The sequence below is a fragment of the Pimephales promelas genome, chromosome 13 (assembly GCF_988280905.1).
Source record: "Pimephales promelas chromosome 13, fPimPro1.hap1.1, whole genome shotgun sequence".
NCBI lineage: Eukaryota > Metazoa > Chordata > Actinopteri > Cypriniformes > Leuciscidae > Pimephales > Pimephales promelas.
Genome location: NC_142781.1, coordinates 30,421,478 through 30,444,626, shown reverse-complemented (window position 1 = coordinate 30,444,626; position 23,149 = coordinate 30,421,478). Strand labels below are relative to the sequence as shown.

At 35.1% G+C, this 23,149-nt stretch overlaps 2 protein-coding genes across 2 annotated transcripts; one reads left to right on the top strand and one right to left on the bottom strand.

Moving 5' to 3' along the window:
* Positions 1–983: 983 nt before the first annotated feature.
* Positions 984–21,702, bottom strand: parp1 (poly (ADP-ribose) polymerase 1). The gene is made up of 23 exons (XM_039693032.2): positions 21,431–21,702; positions 20,646–20,808; positions 20,402–20,517; positions 19,739–19,953; positions 14,268–14,349; positions 13,881–13,997; positions 13,521–13,697; positions 13,279–13,447; positions 12,094–12,234; positions 10,684–10,926; positions 9,771–9,836; positions 9,540–9,672; positions 8,953–9,148; positions 8,080–8,208; positions 7,901–7,984; positions 7,032–7,154; positions 6,816–6,944; positions 6,620–6,718; positions 3,984–4,136; positions 3,658–3,785; positions 2,318–2,379; positions 2,110–2,224; positions 984–1,425 (listed from the first exon to the last, which is right to left on the bottom strand). The coding sequence occupies exons 1-23, from the start codon at positions 21,551–21,553 to the stop codon at positions 1,344–1,346; spliced, it is 3,045 nt and encodes a 1,014-aa protein (XP_039548966.2). The 5' UTR covers positions 21,554–21,702; the 3' UTR covers positions 984–1,343.
* Positions 17,244–18,602, top strand: adorb1a (adenosine receptor B1a). The gene has a single exon (XM_039693033.2). The coding sequence runs from the start codon at positions 17,262–17,264 to the stop codon at positions 18,486–18,488; it is 1,227 nt and encodes a 408-aa protein (XP_039548967.2). The 5' UTR covers positions 17,244–17,261; the 3' UTR covers positions 18,489–18,602.
* Positions 21,703–23,149: the final 1,447 nt, after the last annotated feature.

The window sequence follows — 23,149 nt, the reverse complement described above, 5'->3', positions numbered from 1 at the left end:
TTGAAAACAAGCAGCTTCTTCAAAATGACAGCAGAACATATAGCAGAGAAATTGTATAGCTTATACAAGCCTTTAAATATTGTGCATTCAAATAAAAAAAAAAAAAGCACTGCCATAGTTTATTTGCGGTATCTGTTGCAAAATCATAGTAATCACAGGTAAAACCATGAATGCAAGAGGTTGAATCAGTTCTAAACTCTAGAGAAAGTGCTTTTTTGCTGTCTGGGACTAAAGTTAAACAAACTGACCATAGTTCTTGCACTGTAACCATAGTTTAATTGAGGGAATTCCAACAGGACCAAAGCTGTATTAAAATAAAAAAAATTACATAATAGATTTAATGCAAATCAGATATCCACCAAAATGCCAGTTTTGTAGTAAACCCCCCCAAAAAACTGTTCTTAAAGATTTAGTCAGAACAAATTCTCTGAATGTAAATACTGAACAATTGTACTTATAATATATACAGAAATAGGTTATTCCAGTACATTTTAGTTAAATCGATACCATAACCCCCTGCAAAACATGATTTTATTTATTTATTTTCTTTGTATTATTATGGAAGCATTGGACAGAAATAAGTGAGCTTCAAACAAAATAAGCCAAACTTTTTTTATTTATGAAGCAAAGACGTTTGTCAGGATGCAAACAGGCTTTTTGTTCACAAAAAGTTTGTCGTTTACCAAAAAAAAAAAAAAAATTACAGGTGTGTGAGTACAGCAGCAGCCATTGCTCTTAGCTTTACATTGCAATTTCAATTGGCCAAAGAACAATTTGACATGGGACAAAACTGGAAAGCAAAACCAGGACAGTACACATTTAACATACAAAAAAAATATTTGTCCAAACATGGCAATTCTAGTAAAAGGTTACTCAGTCATGGCAGGCTATATCCTAGCTTACAACACTTTTTTTTCTAAAACTGTACATTTTCTCTTTTTTATATTGAGAACACAACCAAAAACATGTACACTACAAAAGTATTAAAACAAAGAAAAAAATCTATGAAAAATGGAAGACTGTCTACCTATTATTGTTGGTAGCTTACAAGAAAGATCTCCACAGATAAGTCCAAAAAATTCTGTGAATATATACCAAAGCTTGTAACATTTGCAACAATGCTGTGATACAATTTGTGATTGCAAATGAAGATATAGATATAGCCACTTAACTTACTTCAAAATAACAGGCTAGAGCAACAGGGAATGTGTTGCTGAAGCACTAGATAACTGATTTAACCGTTTGTCAACTCGTATACAGCTTAGTCTTGGTGCTAAAGCTGCAGCAGTTGGCTTCAGTGGAGTCCAAAAGCCTGTCCACATGGGCAGATCTGACCCGCTGTCTCACCAGAGAGAGGATTGATAGTTGAAGCGAACCTTCAGCAGGTATTTCAGGTTAACCTGAGCAATATCATACACAATGTACCTGAAAGGAAATTTTGAGTCAAAGAAAACACAGTGAAAGATGAAAGTGTAGTTATATAAATAAAGGAAGCAGCTAATAGTGATATGTGCTATTTACATTAAATGAAAATATGTATTTTCTTTACACTAAGTGTGAATAGTTGTTAGATGCTATTTATACTTAGTGCAAATTGTGGCAGATACTGTTTTCACTTCAGTGTTAATATTATAAAACAGTGTGCAATAGCAACAACATATTCAGTGTATATGATTGTATTTATTATAACTATAAACAACATTACCTCCACTACACCTACCCCTGCCTAAAAACCCTTAAAAACTTTATTCCTGCAATTAAACAGGCCCTTTAATTTCCACTTCTCATTTATTTTCTTAATTTCTATTTTTTGAACTTATCTCCAAGCTGATATGCGATGGGAAAAGGGATAAGTAAGAGTTTTAAAAAAGCCAGATTCGAACTCAGGTCGCTCACGTCAAAATAGTGGTTATCCGCCTTATGCGGCTATGAGCAGGATTTATTTTATAATCTTGTCTGGTTCAATCAGACAATGGTGGGCGACTGGGCGGAGTTAGTGTAAATGGCATCTGCAGAAAAACGATAGGCTCTTTGCACTTGGTGTAAAATAGACACTCCGTAAAATATTTTAAGATGCATATATATGTAAAACAACAGATGAAAGGATACTCGTTGTAGAGCAGACTTGTGTCATCAATGTTTGTGTTGACCCCTTTGCCCAGCGGAACGTCCACTCCATTCAGAGATACAGTAGCCGTTGGGTCCGGAGCAGTTCGTCCCAAACCTTAACACGGCAAAAACATGGTAAAACATTTGTCAGAAACAAAAAAACAGAACTACAAAATAAGATTTCTTTCTAAATGTAGAACCACCGTACCTTTTACACTGTGTTTACCCTTTGGTAACTTTGTAATGTGCGAGGCTTTCTTCAGTTCATGCCTTTAGAGTAGAATAAAAGTCAAAATAAGATCATTATAGAGCACTCAGCAACATCATAAAAGGGTTTCATTTTTCCAAAAATCATTTGCCTTCCTAAAAGTGGTGACAACTGAATGAAGGAAACTAAAACTTATAATGTGACAGAGTTATATTTCAAATAAACACTGTTTTTTGATCAAAGAATCCTGAAACAAAATGCATCTTGGTTCAGACAAAACACCAGCACAACTGTTTTCAGCATGGATGGATGGTAAGAAATGTTTCTTGAGCAGTAAATCAGCATATTAGAATAATTTCTGAAGGATTATGTGACACTGAAGACTGAAGTAACGAAGCTGAAAATTCATCTTTGCCATCACAGGAATAAATAAACATTTTAATATATTCAAATAGAAAACAGTTGTATTGTAAAAACTAATAAAGTTTCACAACATTACTGTTTTTACTCTATTTTTGATCAAATAAATGCAGCATTTGTGAGCATAAGAGACAAAACAACAACTTCTGAAGAGAAATGTATTAACTTGTTTAACTTTAGCGGCTTTCGCATCAGAGGAACGTGTCCATAGTTCCTAGAACTATTGGCATGTTCATACCACAGGAACTAGGAACAATTTTAGTCCTACAATCTCCTTTTGGAGGAACTAATTTAGTTCCTACTACACAGTAGGGTCTAAACCAGCACTATAGAAACTACCAGTGACGTTATTGTACGCCGATTGGCTGAATGCAAGCGAAACACCAGCACCTGTCATTTAAAAAAAAAAGAGATTATAACCTATACATTTACTCCAGGTGGATCTAACTCTACGAACATGGAAATCAGTGACAGATGGGCCTCTCAACCTTTACGCTGAGGGGACCAAGCGAAATATGATTATGTATTTCTGCTCAGCTAGCATCACTGGACATCAACCACACAGCAAATGCTAATACCTTTTCATATACGCTCTATATTCTATGTATAACAGTTTTATCTGATATCGTATTAGACAGGACTGTTAGACAGATTGTAAACTATTGAACATGGAGAATGTAAGCACTGTGTACTCTGGCGTTCTTAGCGGCGTCGTAATAAGTCGCAATAACTACCGCAGCTAACGTCACTTCAGAGTTCCTACTGGCGGTGCGATTGCAAACAGGAAAAATTTTCCTAAGGGAACTATTAGTTCTCAGGGAACCACCCTGGTGGCTAGTTTTCGGTGCGAAAGCCCCTCTTGATACCATAATTACAAAAGCAGACTTAAAACAAACTAGGACAAAAAGAGCATCTCTCACATGTTTCCAAGGGCAACCTCTCCTAACAGAAGGAGGCCAACAGGGTCAGCCTGGGACGTGTGGCAGTAGTTCGCACTCTTCGACACCATGTCAGCAAAGTAAACGCCTTTGCCAAACATGTAACCTGTCTGTATTAAAGATCACACAATCAGTATCGATATCATTAGAGTATAGCAGTATTCCAAATGTGTGTTTTATATCAAAGCACAACAAATATGCATAAACTAAGAAAGAAACTGATTGAGTCATTAATCAATAAGAAGATTTCTGCGTACTAATTTTTCAGAGAGAGGCAGCTAATGGCACTAGAGGGTGCAGAAACTCACCACTGGAGCCTCAGGAGGAGCGATACGTAGACCCTGAGACAGGATACCCGCGTAGTTGGTGGTGCGGGAGCCGTGCCACAACAGCTGCCGGTTGGGTAATTCTTTGAAGGGGCGGAAACGCTGGTACTCACCCTCCCTGTCGATCTTAAAGATCTAATGGTATAAAAACACAGTAGTCAGAGTTAATGTGTGTTATTTTGCAGCTATGGTGTACCCAGTGCATTTATGAAACAATAATTAAATGTATTTATTTTGACAAGAACCTTTAGGCAAAGTAGTATGCATGTGCATTTAATTATATTTGATACATCAAGCTTATGGCTCATATAGTATAATATAAGAGAATATAGAGCTCAAAGGATTATTATTTTTTATATTTAGAGACCCAAACTGTGCAAAAATGTGTAATTTGGTGCAGATGCTAAATGTTAAAATAAATACATTCTAATAGCTTGTAATGTAAATCAGTGAGATCTTTACAACAGTATAGCAGACTACTAGCATAAAAGGCATATCAATATCAGTTGACACCTAATAATGTCTTAGTAAGTTAATTTAAATGCTTAGTTTTATGATCAAAGCTCTGTATTTCTTTATTGTGGGATGCAAAACATACTGTAAAATGCATTGATTGAGAGATGTACAAAAAAAGTTCTTCAAGCCTAATGTATCATATTTGATACATTTTAGATTGATTTTTCAAAAAAAAAAAAAAATTATGTATGGATAATCAAATAAAACTAAGATCCTTCAGTCTAGTAAGTGTTCATATTGAAATTTTACTAACAATCTAACAATTATTCTTAAATCATTAAAGACTACACAGAAAAAAATAAATAAAAGAGTACCACAACCTGAAGGAGACTTTCTTTATACTAGACTACACTTAAAAAGTTTAAACTATTAGTCAGATGATAGAAGGTAGGGGTGGAGCCGAATCCGAATACGGTATTCGGAAAGGTACAAATAATGTGTTTTTTACGAATACTTATTCCGAACAAATACTTAAAAAAATATTTGTATTCGGGAACAAGAAATACTTTATATCAAAAAGCTGCGTTCCTCACGAGACGCGAGTTGAGTGACTTGAGTCAGTGCGCGAGTTGAGTGAGTGACGTTCAGGAAGAGGTGACTGACTGACACAGGCTGCTCCACACAGCAACAGAGGGCTCGGCTGAGCGAAAAAAAAAACAAACACTTAACTGCATCACTATTTTTGTTTAATAGATGTTTGTACCTTAACTATGTTCCGGTGGCAGTTTATAACTTTTGGGAAGCGGAGTTTGATCGGGAGTATATTCCATTATTGACGTCTGCAGACGGGTGCTTTCATGTTCGCTCTGTTTACGTAGCTCTGTTAGCTCGGTAACGGTAATTATTTGTTTCATGGCTTGGTTGAATTCCAATGTAGAATGCGGTCTGTTATTATAACAGGCCGCTGCTTATAAGTATAACACACCGTTGCTATGAAAAACAGAGCGTTGCCATGGATTCTAAACGTAGAGACAGAACGGACTATTTTTCTTTTTTAGCGGGAGCGATACAATCGTTTTTTAAATCAATAAACTCCTTTTTATATCCATATTTTGAGTCAAATTATTGATTTATTTGGTAGGTAGCCATGTAATAAGCGGGGTAATGTAGAGCGAGGCGTAGTTATAGCGAAAACCCTTCAGGCTTCGCGTCGGGCTCATAATCAACCTCCTCACTATAAATTATCCATATAACTTATTCTGTGTCTGCACAGCGTCCTCCACCGTGGTGTTGGGGTTCATAATGTTCACAATTGTATTTTATTAGTTGTTGGTTTAACCATGGTTCATGAGGTAATGGCTGACTGTTATTTTCTTTTCAACTTTTCTTGTTACATGTTCATTGCTGGATTTATAGAAAAAATCAACCAATATTGCATATCCATAATTATTATAATGGATATAATTAAAGAATCCATACACTATAAAGTAGGCCTATTTTTAAAGATTTTTATGCCTATTTTGAATTTTACTCGAATACAAATACAAATACAAATACTTTTCCTCCCTGAACAAATACAAATACAAATACAAATAGCGGCTGCTTTGCACACCCCTAATAGAAGGCATGTAGTAGATTGTGTAAAACAGTGTTTTCAGCCATTTATCATCATATTGACCTCAGAAATTTGCACATCAAATGGTACAAATGGAGAGATGAGTTTCCATTAACTTTAACAACTTAAATATTATTTTGTACCTCACATTAAGCAACCGAATGGCTTCAGAAGTCTTGGAATATAGTGCACTAAAATTTTAAGGTGTTTTACAATATTTTTTATATCTTTAGTGGGTCTTAACAATATAAGAGAATAGCCCGTACAATATCGGACGGTATGGAGAAGCTGCAGCCGAGCCAGTGAGGATTTTGGGGGATGAATCCTGAGCATCGTCTTCCACCATGTCTTCTTGTTCAAAAAACACAACGTTGCATGCTGTGGCTGCATCAAACTGATGCTACTAGGACAGAATTTTCCCAGAGTTTTCAAAATCGTGATAATCGAACACTATTTTCGTGATAATTAAATTTTAAACGATAATACTAACCGTCAGGACATTTTATCTTGGTAGGTACAGTAGACTTTTTTTTAGTGTTAATCTCACCTCCTCAACATCCAGTGTGTAGGTGTTGTGAGTAGCAGCGTGTGTGTTCTTCACATATTGCAGTATAAGCTCAGCCTCATTTGATGACTTGTCGACCACCTAGAAACACAAAATCAGTATCAAACACGAGAGCTGTTTTAATCAATACTAGCCGCAAAGGAAAATTCACTGGTCTTGCAATGAAATACATTTTTACCTCAATTTTGGTTTTGAGTTTCTCATAGTTAATGTCAATTGGATCTTTCTTATTGTCCTCCACTCCTCCCCGTAGCAGGCTGTAGGCCACCTCGATGTCCAACAGGTTGTCCAGCATCTGCACCTTTTGCTATAAAGAATATGCAACAGGTTTAAGACAGACATCACAACAAGACTGCTGCCGAGACAGTATTTTTGACAGTTGCCCAAGCCATACCTGTATGTAATCCACGTTACTCAACAGCGGTGGCTTCTTCATGCCGAAGTCATGAGGTATTAGTGTGTAGAAGCGATTGGACAGGTCTAAGATCAGTGCTTCTGAAGAGCAATCAGCCACAGCCTATAGAAATAAAGGAGTTAAAATAAAAGGAGTGCATATTTGATGGACTGGTTCCATAGACAAAACTGTTCACAAAGTCACAAAGCTGACTGTCAGCTGTTCTTGAAAACACCAAAGAACTAAAGGCGACTAGCACGTGCGTTCTGCACCTGCCTGTAAGGAAATATCTGTCTATATTAGCAGGTATTTTAATATTTTCTTCATTCAAAAAGGAAAATCAAAACTAGGACTGCAAATTAGACCATATTTCAGCAGGGGAAAAAAAAGAAAAAAGCTATTGCATCAGCATTCAAGTGCATGAATTGCGGTTGGCGCTCTACCTTTATAAAGCAGCACCGAATGCCAATTCCAGTGAATCATTCTTCTTCATTTATTTGTCACCATCTGAACAAGGATGGCATAGAAGTTGCTTGCAATAGAAATGCATCGCTTTTCAGGTGTTTTACATTGCACATGCATTTCAATTTAAAAAATCTTTCCATTTTTAGTTAAATTATTTGGTAGTCAGAGGTTTGTTTTTTTTAAAGGTGGGAGTAACCAAAAAAAATTGAGAACCACTGGATTAAGCCAAGATTAGACCTTAGTTCAATTAGGACATTTAAGTAGCTTTTATAAACGTGCCCTAGAAAAAACATTACCATGTGCATATCTTAAGCCTTATCTATGAAACCAGGGGGATAACTTATTTATGAATATAGTGAAGAACTGGACTACCAACATATATTTTCAGAAACACTAAGACCAACCTGTTGGACCTCGCTCAGAAGGGAATAGGCACTTTGGATCTGTCGTTTGCTTAGTTTTCCCAAAGGCATCTTTTGCAAGTCAATCTGTAGGAGAAATTAAAACCAGTTACAATCAAATCCATGACCACAGACATGCGCTTCTTAATTTTGCTATAGTAAAAAAAAGGAAGTGAACACACCTCAAACTCAACCATGGCTTTCTTCATGCTCTCTACATCAAAGATCGTTCGGATGAGGTCTTGGATGGGTTTGGCCAACTTGGATTTGGCGCCTGCGTTTGCAGTCAACAACTTTACAGCCTCCTCATCCTAGGTAAATATATGTGAAAAAATAATGCATTTGGAAGAAATACATATTCTCTACATAAATGGAAACATTTGGAAATGTGTCAACTGCCACAATACATACATATATATATAGATAAAAAGATTTTATTGAAATAAGAGAAAAAAAAAGTAAAAAAGGTCAATTTTGACCTGGCATCATCAACTGAGGCTTCAGATTAATTGCAATTAATCGCATCCAAAACAAAAGTTTGTGTTTATATAATATATGTGTATATAATATATGTGTGTGTGCTGTGTACATATGCATGCATGTACATATTTAAGAATTATTTGCATGTAAATACTGTATATATAAATTCATAATCTACATTATGTATAAATACAAATATTTTATATATGAATAACACATTTTCTTAAATATATACATGCACGTGTGTGTATTTATATATACAAAATAATGCAGATTGTTTTGATTTCTGAGTTAGATTTGTCCCAAAAATACTTGTATACGTTTAAATACTTAACTTAAAAATATATTTGGCCTCTTTCCCATCTTTCACACACTTTCAGGACTGTAACACTTATATCATGATTACATTTGTAGGTTCTTCACTGAAAGCAGGGAGAAGAAGATCTAGTTCATTCTTTCTAACCTTTTATTCATGTTGACAGGCCCTACTAAGATGTATGCACAATTCTGGCAATGCTTTTGAACTCAAACTCATGCCCAACCATTCTCTGGCTACATGTTGTCCCAGTTCTTACCTGTCCGTAGTCAATCTCAAGAGGGTAAAACTTATTGGGGTGTTTTGTGAAGTTGCTTGAGGCCCAGGAATTCCCTGTTTTTTCCTCATACACACTGCAAAAATTATCCATAGCAGAGTTCTTATCGTAAAACTTGTCCAGTTTGTTTCCCCCAATGGTGGTGCCGACTCGACCCCATGACCTGAACACCCAGTATCTGAAAAAGCAACACAAGCATGCTCAAGAAAAGTGGAAATTGGTGCAATTGCTGATATAAAATAATTACTATTGAAAAGGTATTTCACTTAAAACAAGTGCACATTACAAAATGCTTGCATTAATGAACATACATTTATTGTACCATACATTCACACTTTTATAAGAGAAATGCCTTATGGGAAACATGCATAAATACACAAATATTTAAGGTTTTGAAGCAAGTGTTGGATTAAAAAGTCTTAAAAACTCATATACAGTATGAAATTACTATAAATTATATATTTTTAATTGCCTGTATATAGATGTCCTAAATAATACTGTGTTTGAGATGAAATTATGTTTTTATAACAGTAATTTATAGTAAATCACAAAAAATGGGTAAGGCTCACCGTTTCTGGACGTCATCCTCCAGCAACTGTAATTTGTAGTATGAATTTGTCCCTCTAACAATGTCCACGAGACCCAGTGTGGCGCTGTAAATCTTCCCATTCTGATCCAGGACGTGAGCACAGTCTTCCAGACCTGAGCAATTAAATCATGAATAAGGCACTGAACAATCAATACATATCAAAATATAGTATATTAACTTTAAATGAGTATGGGATTAAGTAAAATTTTACCTGAGGCAGGATCTACGGCTGCCCCTCCCTTCACTGTCAGTTTCATTTTCTTTGATATGCTTTCAACTGGAGGAGTAATAAACGTATTATTCAGCAAAAATAATTATTATAGTTAAATATCATGTAGGCGTGTTTCTGAAATCTTTCTGACAGTGCATTTATGCATGCATATAAATAAGGGCTGTGCAAAGATTAATTGCAATTAATCGCATCCAAAACAAAAGTTTGTGTTTATATATGTGTGTGTGCTGTGTATAATTATTTTGTATATATATAAATACATATGCATGCATGCATATATTTAAGAATTATTTGCACATAAATACTGTATATATAAATTCATAATCTTTATTATATATAAATACAAACATGTGTGTTTATTTATATATACAAAATAATTATACACAGCACACACACATATATTATGTAAACACACTTGGATGCTATTAATCAAAATTAATCTTTGCACAGCCCTAATATATATGGAATTCAAAAATAAAAAATGCTTCACAACCCTAGAACAAAACTACAATAAATTCAAATAAAAGGAAACCCTGTTTATTTCTTAATGAACGTCCCTGGATTCATACTAGAAAATTGATATTATATACATTTTAAATAATAATAATAATATACTTTAAATATTTTCATATAATATAGAATTATTAAAATATATTAGTTATATAATTATATAATATTTCATCTATAATATTTAATACATTTTATTAAAATAATATTAATATCAAAGCTTAACATGTTTTACCCAATCAAATCCCACCCAAAATAATTTCCATATTTTGATTTAATCTCAAATATTTTATACAATTGAAGTTAAATGTTTTGCAAATATAATTAATCAAAAATAAAAACAAAATCATGCAAAATCTTGCTTTTACAGAAAAATGTCTCTAACCTTTTTCCTCTTTGACTCTGCCAGTACTCTTTGAGGAATGAGCTCCAGTGGATTTGGAGGCCGCGCTTGCAGCCTGGGCCTCGACTTTAACTTCAGCACCCCAAGGGGAGATGCTGTGCAGGGAGATGAGCTCCTGGAGGGCCTTGCCCGACTCCTTGATGTCAGTGAGGAAGTCCTCTGCCACCACACGCACACCTGCGTCCCTCACCTCCTCCATCTTCTTGCTCATTTTTTCAATCTCCTCTGACACACAAGAAGAACAGAGCAGGTTATTAAAGACTTTCAAAGTGACACGGCAAAAAATAAATAAGCTGGTCAAAAATCAGAAGGGACAAATTTATAAATCGGCAAGTAGAAGCAGACCGCCGATTCCTGTGAGAACATACTGGCCTATATAGGACACCTAGCTAACACGCACACCTCATTTTGTATTATAGACAAACCATTTTTGGACCATTTTGAATCATTCTTAAAAGTGTAAAGAACATTTGAATAATATAAAGAACCTTTTTCCACTGTAAAGAACCTTTTGTCCAGTGCAAAGGTTCCATGGATGTTAAACGTTCTTCATAGAACCATCAATGCCACAATTAAAGAATCTTTATTTTTAAGAGTAGGGCTATGGAAAATAATCTACTTGCGATATTAACCAATTATTTTAACCAATCATTTTAACCAATATTGCGATTGTGATTTCATTTGCGATTACTTTTTAAATTCTTTACCTTCTGTATTTGTTGACAAAGACAAGCAATAAATCATTGTACAGTGTAGGGATGGGAATCTTTAGGTAGCTCATGACCAGACCTACTTTTTTTTCTTATTAATTAATCTTAATAACACTTCAAATATGTACTTAACTACATGTGTAAAATACATACTTTAAATATATGTATGTATGTATATATATATATATATATATATATATAGAAAACATTTAATAAAACCAATTACATGTTAAGAATTTTAAATAGGCTATATAGCTTAAAAATATAAAAGCTAGTAACACACATCTGTTTAAAAAAAAAGCTCAGATTTGACTCTGAAATTCTTTGAATCGATCCAGACTTGTTGGAGAGAGAATAAATAACACAATATCACATACATTATAAATAAACTGTTCTTTCCTGTATGCCTGACCTATATGCGTTGCGTGCCAAGTTGATGCTTGATCTTGCAGACTGTTTTTCTCTCATGTCATCTGACCATTTAATGGCAGCTTTTGCGGTGACAAAAACGTGTTTCATCATATCGCAATATTATAGCAAATGCAATTAATCGTTCAGCCCTATTTAAGAGTGTATTGGGCATTACTTAATTTAGTCAGTGCAAACCAGCTAAACACAAAATCTGTCTACTTAGCAAGGAAGCTCACTAGAGTCTGTAAAAGAGCTACAGATCATCACTCACTCTTGCTGCTGATGCAGAGAGCAGATTTGTTGGCAGTGCCTGTGATTTTTCCTCCCAGTTCTTCCACTGCAGTTTTCAGCTCATCTTTGTTCTTGCTTAGTTTTCCCACAGCCAGCAGCTTCAGTCCTGTCAGAGGCTTATCTAGAGAACACATTTAGACAAAAATAGTTTATACCCATAAAATTGAAAGAGCAGAGTAATCCTTAACAACCTGCTTGCCAAATACTCAGTTCCTGAGAGAATATTAAATAATACAAGTGATAGACTGAAGCAGATTGCACAATATCTGGCCACTTTGAGTAAAATATCCACATATTTTACATGTATTAAGTTGTGAATGAAACTTTCATTGTTGCATGAACTTTCCCTTTAAGAAAACAACAAAATAAATGTAGCGTTCATTTAATTTCAGTAATACTTATCAGTATTATTGACAAACGAAAATGGTTTTCATTAACTGAAATACAATTTATTTTTTTCAGTTAGTTGCCAAGGCAGCATTTCTAATTTAAGTTAATGTAGTAAAACGTGTTATATTAGTATCATCGATGTACCAGTTAAATTAATATTTAGAATTTTTGTTAGAAGTTTTTTTTTTTAAATATGTTTTGTTTTTAGTTATAAGTTATACTTTAATTCAAGCAACAAAGGCTATGTAACTGTATTAACTGTAACTCTTTTAAAAAAATAAATTTAAATTTAAATAAAAAAGTAAAAATAGAAGATAAACTAAATTAAAAAATTACAATAAATATAACTTTTATATGTATTTAAAATATAAAACGCAGGTTCCTCTGTCCGGCGCCCATCATTAATAATTCACCTCATGACAAACAAGCTGATAAACATCCCCACTGAGCCTACTTTCCCTCTATAATGTAATTAACACCCATTTGGGTGGCGATAATGATAACCGATAGTGGAAAAAACCCAAACAGGAGCATTTTCCCATTGGAATGAAAGGCTTATAAAAGCCCATATTACAGTGATGGGTGAAGAGCAACACAGCAAGAGAAAATAAATGAAAATATTAAAGTCAAAGCTAATTCAAAACATACTGCAATAGCCCATAAAAAAATGCAAAAATAATTTTGCTTACATCTGATAAGCTATCATTTATTTGTGTAGGCATCCAACCCACTAAATAAGCATCAGTATTTGTCAAGGTTTGTCTCAGTCACTGACCTGCAGGCACCTCTGAGAGGTTGTTACTGGAGGAAGTGGACATGCTCGGGACGGCTGAGGTCACGGTAGCAGACGAGGGGGTGGGGGTCGCAGGAGGAGCATCTTTGGGAAACAAACGGTCCTGCCGTTTGAACTTAAACTTCTTCAGGAAGGGAATATCACTGAACTCCTGAGGAAGTATAACATTGTGTTAGGATTTGGAGAACTGCGTACTGAAATCCAAAGACCACAGATCTACTAACCTTAGGAGTGACCCAGTCTTTGCGATCAGGTGTCTGAGTCTTGAATACACACTTGGTCCATGCAGAGATGTCTCCAGTACAGTAGTATGCATCGCTCTTAAACACAAGTTGTCCTTTGCAAGTCTCACAAGGCTTCAGGGACCCAAACGCCATGCAATCTGATAGCCGGTCCACAACCTGTCAGTCAAACACAATTTTAATTAAAGAAATGACACACAAAGTCATGAAGGTAAAGTGAAAATAGTCAGATTCTACTTGGTATCTGATGTTTGATGCTGCTGCTATTGAAATTGCCAGTCAGACAGTGAGCATCAGGTCAAATGAGCATGTAAATACAGTTTCTCTGTATTGCACACTTACATTTGACTCCCCAGAGGGAACTTCCTGTTTGTTAGCAATAAGCAGTTCCTTCATGTCATTGATGGAGCAGAACTTCTTTAGCTTGTCTTTAATTCCCCAGATCAGCTGGCTTTGCTCCTAGAATACATAAAAAACCAGACAAAAGCATTTTTAGGCTGATATTTTCTTATATTTACAGAAAAAACAAAAGAGAAATGAGTTAAATGTTGGGAGCCAACGCTACAATGCAAAATGCTAAATGCAAATAACTATAAAATCATGTTAAGAGTAGAAAAAACAAATAAAACTTTATTTCTATACATTATAATGGTGTAAATTAATTTGTTAATAGGTAAAAATGATCCACCATAATCCATACCATGTTATATAGATGATCTCATCTCATACCTTCAGTTTCAGCTCCAGTTTTTCATCTTCTTTCTTCTGTTTCTTAGACACTCCTCCATCAACATCATCTGTCTTTCTCTTCCTGAAAAAAAAAAGGCATGTATAAAAACACCAGATGCACGGGCCTAAAACACTTTATGAAAACACAATGAAAATTGTAGTGGTCATTTTGAAATAGGGCTGGGCAATGATTAATCGCATCCAAAATAAATGTTGTGTTTACATAATATATGTGTGTAGTGTGTATAATTATTTTGTCTATATAAATACACACACATGCATGTATATATATAATTAAAATGTGATATTAATATATCAAATATGTATTTTTATATATAAAATTAATTATGTATAAATATATAAAGTATATACATGCAAATATTTCTTTAAAAAAAAATTTAAGAAACTTTTCAAACTTTTATTTTGGATGCTTGCCCAGCCCTATTTTGAAATTAGGACATTACTTTAGTACGCTGCAAACAATGACTTATTACATTCAAAATTCTGAGTTTCTTGATTCTCAATGATCGACTGAGGTATTTACCAGTTAAAAACTTCTGCATAATGATGCTATTCTTAATTATGAAAACTATTAAAAATGCATTTGTTATTTTAAAGCTGAAATAAAAAAAATAAAATGAAAAACTTAAATCTAATTTAAAAAAATAATAATAATAACTGAAATAAAATGTTGTACTAAAATTGCTACAAATTCTAAAATAATAATAAAAAAAGAAGCTAAATTGTAATATTAAGAAAAAGTTAAAATGTCAAAAGCACATAAAAAACTAATGTTATGCAAATAATACTTAAATTACACTGCTACATTGCTCCTTTATACTGATGTAAATAGGATATTCTCACTGTAAACTTCAAAAAACAAACCCTGATCCATGATCTGATCATCTGATCTGAATGGTGAACTTTTCCACCTTGTGGATTTGAGTTAATCCTACAGAGAGATGTTGGCCTCCTCTGATCTCGTGTGGTGGCTCATCTATCAGTGGACCTCATTATAAGATTATCAGTCCTCTGAGTCACAGTCACGTCTGGACAGGTTCCTCTGTCCGGCGCCCATCATTAATAATTCACCTCATGACAAACAAGCTGATATCAACATCACCACTGAGCCTACTTTCCCTCCATAATGTAATTAACATCCATTTGGGTGGCGGTAATGATGACCGTTAGTGGGAAAAACACAAACAGGAGCATTTTTCCCATTAGAGTGAAAGGCTTATAAAAGCCACACTGTGATGGGTGAAAGGCGACACAGCGAGAGAAAATAAATGAATATAGATGTGGCATCTTTTGCTAATGGATAGAACATTTCGAAGTAGATCCAAAGAAGTCAAATGCATTGGCAGAACATAGGCAAACAACAAACGACGAGTGACATCTCAAAGCAATAATACGAAGCATACACGACAGACTTGGTATGTACATCAATAATACTTATTCTTAATTAGATGTTTTGAAATTTTATATTTTGCTAAATTTTAAGTAGGGGTTTACCGATACCCACATGTCATGATTCAGTACAGATCACGATAGGATATTATTGCGATACTGCAACACACATATGGTAAAAGGTTAACAAAAATTGTTTTACTGTTGATTTAAAATGATAAATTTGGTGTTCGATGTGTAATGTATCGATGTGTGTGTAAATTAATAGAGCGGACTTTGTGCTCCAAAGCACAGGACAATAGAGACACCAGAATAACAATATTGAAAATACTGAATTATTTAAGCTTGGACTCCGTCAATGACTAGATATACAGAGGATAACTTTTGAAATTGTCCAAAAACAAGAACGGTATTGTTCAAAAATCATATATAACTCTAATGAAAGGTTTTGATCCACTTCAAATGTTGACTACTGTATTTAAAAAAATTTACCACTTTTGGTACTGGTAACATCAGACATTTAGTATTATCAGGACCCAAAAATATTCCCCCATTGCATTATTATATTACATTCAACTTTATATGTTAGTGTTTATCATTCTAAAACTCTGAAAACTCACACCGTACAATACATCAGCATTTTTGTATGGCGATATATTAAGAAACAATATATTGTCACACACCTAATTTTAAGTACTTTTTTTAGTTTTACTTTAACACTTAATGTTAATTAATAATATATTGTTTTTAATAATAATAATAATATATTTGACATTTATACTTGTAATTTTATTCAGCAAAATGCAAATAATTCTGCAAAAATTTTACAGTTTTCATAAAAATAATAAGCAATAAACTACATTTAAACATATATTTGTTATTATATTAATACAAGCAGGGCTTGACATTAACTTTTTTGCTCACCAGCCACTATGGTTAGTGATTTACCAAAGATACTATCCACTTAGCATTTTCACCAGCCACAACTTTGACATCGACACCATAGGGAAATACTTATATTATATGAGATATTTTTAATATTATCTCATAATGTTTTATATAGCCAATATAATCGTCTTTATGTGCACACACTTTAGGAGTGAGCATAAAATCTGCGGGAATAAGTAAAATTATGCTGAATACGCCGAAATTCACGCCGAAATTCAAGCCCTGTAACACTAATATTAATCCGGTTCAAATGAAACAAGGGAGTGAAGGGTTTGTGTGTCAGAGATATAAGAGTTACAAGCATTACTCCCTTCACTATACATACATATGAGGAGTTTCTTTACCGACTGATGGTTTATTCAGAAGGTCAATTGCTCATTTAAAGGCACAGTAAAGGCAATCAGATTGACCATTTTATATCATTTTAATAGAGAATTGCGAGATGTAAACAACACTGGTCCAGAAACACTTCCTGTTTCAATTTGTAACCGTTTTCTTTATTTCACATGTAAAGAAAAAACCTTAAAGATGTTTGTTTAATTTTTTGATTCAGTTTTATATGTTCTGTTGGTTGTATTTTATCCCAGATTTTATGTAGTGTTAAAAAACACAGGAAGTGCTTCTGAATCTTGCAAAATGGTCTATACAAAGCGTAACAAAGGATTTTCAATCATCATTTTTCTTCCTGGCTTGGTTTTATATCTACAGGTCAAAATGAACGAGTCTATCGCCAACTTCACTTTCTCGCCGACTCAGCTCTACCTCAACGCGACTTTAATGAATGACACCTCTTATGAAAATAACACATTTGTGCAGTTCACCAACGGCCTGTCCACCATGTCCACACTTACGCAAGGTAAACTTACTCAAACTACCTCTACTACGGCTACAACTACAACATCCGCACCCAACATCCTAGCATCAATAAACCTGCCTTACATGATAGCCGAGCTCATAATAGCCTTCCTCTCCGCCGTGGGAAACCTGCTGGTTTGTGTTGCAGTGGGACTGAACCGAAAGCTCCAAACGGTTACGAATTACTTCCTGGTGTCTCTAGCAGTGGCGGATATATGCGTGGGTGTCCTGGCAATCCCTTGCGCCATTATGACAGACCTGGGAATTCCACGGCACAATCTGTATCTGTGTTTGCTAATGTTATCTGTGCTCATCATGTTAACCCAGAGTTCCATCTTCAGCTTGCTAGCGGTCGCTGTGGAGCGTTACGTGGCCATTTTCATGCCCTTCCAGTACCACCGGCTCATGACGCCTCGCAACGCAGTGCTAGTCTTGTGTTTGACTTGGACGCTGGCGTTCCTGATCGGCCTGGTGCCATTGATGGGCTGGTTCAAGCCACCACCTCCGTCGGGCTACTGTTTCTTTGTGTTTGTGGTGGATATGACCTACATGGTCTACTTCAACTTTTTCGCCTGCGTCCTGACCCCACTGGTGGTGATGTTCCTCATCTACGCGCAGATCTTCGTCACGGTAAAACGTCAGATGAGGAGGATTGCAGCAGAGCGGGGCGGCGCAACCAACACAGAGGGAACGGCGAAGATGAAGAGAGAGATGAAAATGGCCACTTCGCTCTTTCTGGTCCTCTTCCTTTTCACGGTCTGCTGGATTCCACTACATATCATAAACTGCTTCCTGCTGCTGTGCCCTTCGTGTCCCGTCCCCATACCGCTGCTACTAACGGCCATTATTCTCTCCCACGCGAACTCTGCTGTTAACCCTTTCCTCTATGCCTACAAGATGAAAACCTTCAGAAAAGCCTTCAAGTCTATCTTTCTATGCGGCAGGGGCATCAGTGATGGTGATGAGCAGCATGATGATGGGGGACGCAACAACACCCAAAGAACCTGAACGCTAACATTTTATCCAGTCCTAAAGTAAAGACTGAAAAGAATCAAAACAATGGCAGTAAAAACTATATTCTGAGGGTGATCGTGATTTAATGTGTAAATCCAGACCTATATTTTCTATGAGTCACTCTTGTCTATATGTTTCTAAGAAAGGTTCTTTGTTTTGAGAGAGAAAACATAACACTATTTTTTTTACTCAGCTTTTATTTATTTATTTTTTTTACTTTATTTATTACATCCAAACAAACAATGAAAAAACTACATTAGGGTTGGGCTACGTCGCCCGTGACCTTTTGAACGTAATTACGTATTACGTGACGTTACAAACGTGCCTCACAGAATAGAGCAAGGCTAGCATTTGTCCTTAGAAAAGTTACATTTTTGGAATAAGCTTTGAAATAACCGATCGTTTCGCATGATAAGACCCTTATTCATCGTCTGGTGTCGTTTAAAGACATTTGAAGCTGCATCTGAAACTGTTATTAACTGTCGTTTGGACCTTGGACCGTCTGGTTCCCATGTAAGTCCATTTTATGGAGAAAAATCCTGGAATGTTTTCATCAAAAACCTTAATTTCTTTTCGACTGAGGAAAGAAAGAGATGGACATCTTGGATGACATGGGGTGAGTAAATTATCAGCAAAAGTTTTTTCAAAAGTGAACTAATCCTTTGACTCGCGATTAATCGCACATTTTTATCTATTCTAAATGTTTCTTGATTTCCTTTTCTCACATTATTATTTTTTTATTTTATTTTAATGCTCTTATCAACATGAAAATGTGGATCGGCTTGCTTTGCGCAAATGTTTTTTTATTGAAAACAACATTGGCATATACTGTGTTCAATTTTACACTAACATTCTCTCTTGGAGAAAATAATCTCTCACACAATGTAACACTGTTCATCAATAAAAGGGTGAAAGAAATACTGACGAGGTCCTGATATTGACGAGGGGGGCGGAGAATTCGCATCAGTGTGTGTGTGTGTGTGATCCAGCTCTCAGATTTAATTCAAAAATATCTGAATTTGTGTTCTGAGAATATAAATGAAAGTCTTACAGGGTTGAAACAATATATGAGGGCGAGTAATTACCAACAGAACTATCCCTTTAAGCTGAAATTGCTACACAAACCTATCCAGTTTACATAAACAGGTAAGCTGCATTTCTTGTAAAACTAAAAGCTTTAGAAAAAACTGTGCTTATACAGTTTGAGGCAACATGATGACACCAAAAAGAAATCAGACACTCACCCTTCATTCTTCACTGCAGGAAGTCTTTTCTTCAGCTCCTCCTTGTCTTCATCTCGTAGAGCTCCGAAACCTTTGAGCTGGGTGGCACCGTACTCTGGTTTAAACAATAGTTCCTCACGCCGGCTCACAAAGCAGCCAGTGTGGTACCAGCGATCTATCAGACCAAGCTGAGGTTTCTCTGGGTCCACAGACTTCTTTGACACACGGATGTGGTCCTGAAGATCAGCAGGGAAGATTCAGATTATTTTATTTAACGCCATCTCAGCATTCAAAGCTATTTTAATGGCAAAAATTAAATTACAAAAATACAAATATCTTAAAAATACAATAAAAACAAATACAAAAACAGCAAGTCATATTACAAAAGATCTTTAAAATTAACATATGATACAAAAATCCAAAACCATTTCAGGCATAATCTGATTAAATATATCCTTAAGTGAAGTAAATTCATAAAAGAGCATTCTGCTTGTACTAAGCCTTTTAGTAAAAAACCATGGGTCAAACTTGTGTGACCCATACGTCATCTGGTGTAGAATACTTGATCAAGTTAAGCTTTAAGAGTGATAAAAAGTCTGTAATTTCCCAGCAGGGAAGAACAGACTAACTCATGTCTTGTGTTCAAAAAGCATAATTTGTTAAACAAAAGAATAAATTATGCACCTTTTCAATCTTTTGATCACATCCCTTGCAGGTGCTTCTGTTGGATTTGGCGTACTCCACAGCAAAGTCATTCAGTATCTTTTCCCCTTTAGCTGCTCCCTTCTGCTCTCCTTTCCCTGCAAAGCAATGAGGATTAATGAATTCATTTAAGACTTAGTGCCTAACTGCTTTGCAGCCCATATGGCAAATCAAACCAAACAAAAACAGTGCTTAGGTCAAAATGACTATAATTTTAACAAATCACCTCCAGTAGCACCACCGCTCTCAATGGCTTTCTTCACTTTATCCTGGTCATCCCAGCGCAGGTCAGTAAATCCAGATATGTCAGAGGGTGACTGTACAGCAGCCCGGAGCCAAAAGCAGGAAAAATGGTGCCAGTGAGGCACTTTGCCATCAAACATGGGAGACTGTGAGAGACAGACAGGTGCAGCATGATTAAGAAACATCCGCTAAAACACTAGTTCCCTGCTAAATGAAACCGAAAGCACACACAAACATAACATTACAGCAGTTTGGTCATTTTTGGTTGAGGATTTGCAGTAAAACAGATCATGTCTAAACATATATTGTGTATTGTACAGCACTATTGCTTGTCAATTGTTGCAGAAGTCTATCATAACCATATGTAAACATTGTGTTTATTAAGCCATGAATCAAATTATAAGATATTTGAAATTCAGTCACTGCAAACAAATTGTTTCTTTTGAGATTCATTGTTTTATCATCAATTCATTACAACAACACAGCTTTGATTTTATTGTTTCCACATTTCCATTTGTTTCTTGTTAATGTTGTCCAATGCACCACTAAAAGCAATTTCAAACTGATGTCCATATTTAATTCCATAACCATTTAAACTCTTGGGCCTGAGAAACTTACATACATAATGTTACGTGTAATGCAATTGCATTGACTAAGTTAACTTAACACTACGCGTTCAAAAGCATACCTGCAAAATACAAATGCATTTACACCAAAATACTGATGTTTAATAGCAATATTGGGTCAAAATAGCACATAATTCATTACCTGCACCATAATGGCCATTCTCAGCGAGTCCTTAGCAATGTTTTCTTTGCATTTCTTGCAAGAGGCGCGTCCACTTTTCGCATATTCGGCTTTGTAGAGCTTGTCGTCCTGTGAATCAGCCATTTCTACAGATATAACTGTGAAAAGTGGAGGTTTGGGGTTTAATTCTAGTCAGACAGGGCAATAACTAACGTTACAATGCAATGAGAAATAGCACTCAGTCCGCGTGCAGAAGCAGCACCAGAAACACCCGCGCAGAATACCAGCCCAAACTAATCGAGTCTACATTCCTCTAGAGTAGAGAATACGCGCAGGCAGAATTAATCGAACTCGAGCAACCTTTACGATAATGACAGTGAATTTTTAGTGACATGTTTGTTTTAAACATTACGACTCTTGAACTTACACAGGGGTAAGGAGCAGTGGTGTTATGTTGTTAATGATAACTTTAATTCCTTCTAACTTGATAACCTGCTCATTCCTAGATGAAGTGATAGGAGAAATGCTGGTGACGCATGCTGGTCCTGTCTGATGGTTAAAACACTTTTTTACAAACCAAATTATGTTTTATTAAAAGTATCATCTATTAAATGCAAAATTGACAAAGTCAAAGATCATATAATATTATCAAATATGAAGTGACAGTATAATATGTGTTAAAGGCATCTTTGCAGAGCTGGTTAGTCAGGCCAAGAAGAGACTACTACAACTCTTCCTTTTTATTATGACAAATTTGTCATTAAAATGTTTACAAATTTATTAAGCAATATAAACATAGCCTATAGACAGTGTTTTAATGAGTCGGGTAACAAAAAACATTGAAATAATTATGACCACGAATCCCTGGTTCGAAACAAATTATTTTGAAGCTTCACGAAGCAGTTTCGGAAGTGTCCATGACTACTAAAAATGCTATCTTCAAACAAGGTAAGGATTGAAATCTTTCTGTTTGAATTATTTTACATTATATAAAATAATTGTGGTCAATATATTTTGGCGTGAACTAGTTATCATGGTAAAGTTTTTGTAAGGGATGGGAATCATCATGGGATATGCCAACTGTGGTATCTGGGTACACAAGCCTGGATTTTTATCATAAATAAGAGAACAGAAAAAGGTAAATGCATTTATTTTTTATTTATTTCATTCATACATATAAATATTGGCCTATGCAAATTGTTCCATCATGCAAATTCACGCCGTGTAGCAGTAGAAGAAAGAATATCATGGTGTTATTATCATGGTAAATTTGTTTTGACAAATTCTACAAAAAAAGCTACAAAATCAGTTTGTGGTGAACATGTGGAGGTGTTTAGTATGACATTTTCTATTTTAAATAAGATACTCTGATCATTAAACTTTAATTATATGAAAGCATTTCCTGGTGTATAAAGGTGGTTTTATGTACATATCTCTTTTAGCACACATTACTAACTACAGTGTAGTTTCAAGGCAATATAAAATGGCTGTTACACATGTATTTTTACATTTTAAATGGCATTTACATGTATAACATCTCAGTGGAAATCAGAAACAAATGTCTAATGTAAACAAAGAAAAAGTAAAGAATAAAGACTATTAACTTATAAAACTAACTGTACGTTAATGTTAAAAACAAATATTGTAGACTTAATTTTTTTTTAAATTTTCTTAATCTTTATTATTCTTCTGAGGTACAAAATAGTTATAGTCATCACAAAACTTAAAAAGCAGTGGCAG

Bases quoted from the DNA above. Each gene is read 5' to 3' on its own strand.
- parp1 (XM_039693032.2), bottom strand. From the start codon at position 21,553: ATGGCTGATTCACAGGACGACAAGCTCTACAAAGCCGAATATGCGAAA. The intron at 10,927-12,093 runs GTGAGTGATGAT...CTTGTGTGTCAG, and splicing joins TCTCTGCATCAGCAGCAAGA to AGGAGATTGAAAAAATGAGC. The intron at 2,380-3,657 runs GTGAGAGATGCT...TCTACTCTAAAG, and splicing joins GAGGTTGCCCTTGGAAACAT to GCATGAACTGAAGAAAGCCT.
- adorb1a (XM_039693033.2), top strand. From the start codon at position 17,262: ATGGTCTATACAAAGCGTAACAAAGGATTTTCAATCATCATTTTTCTT.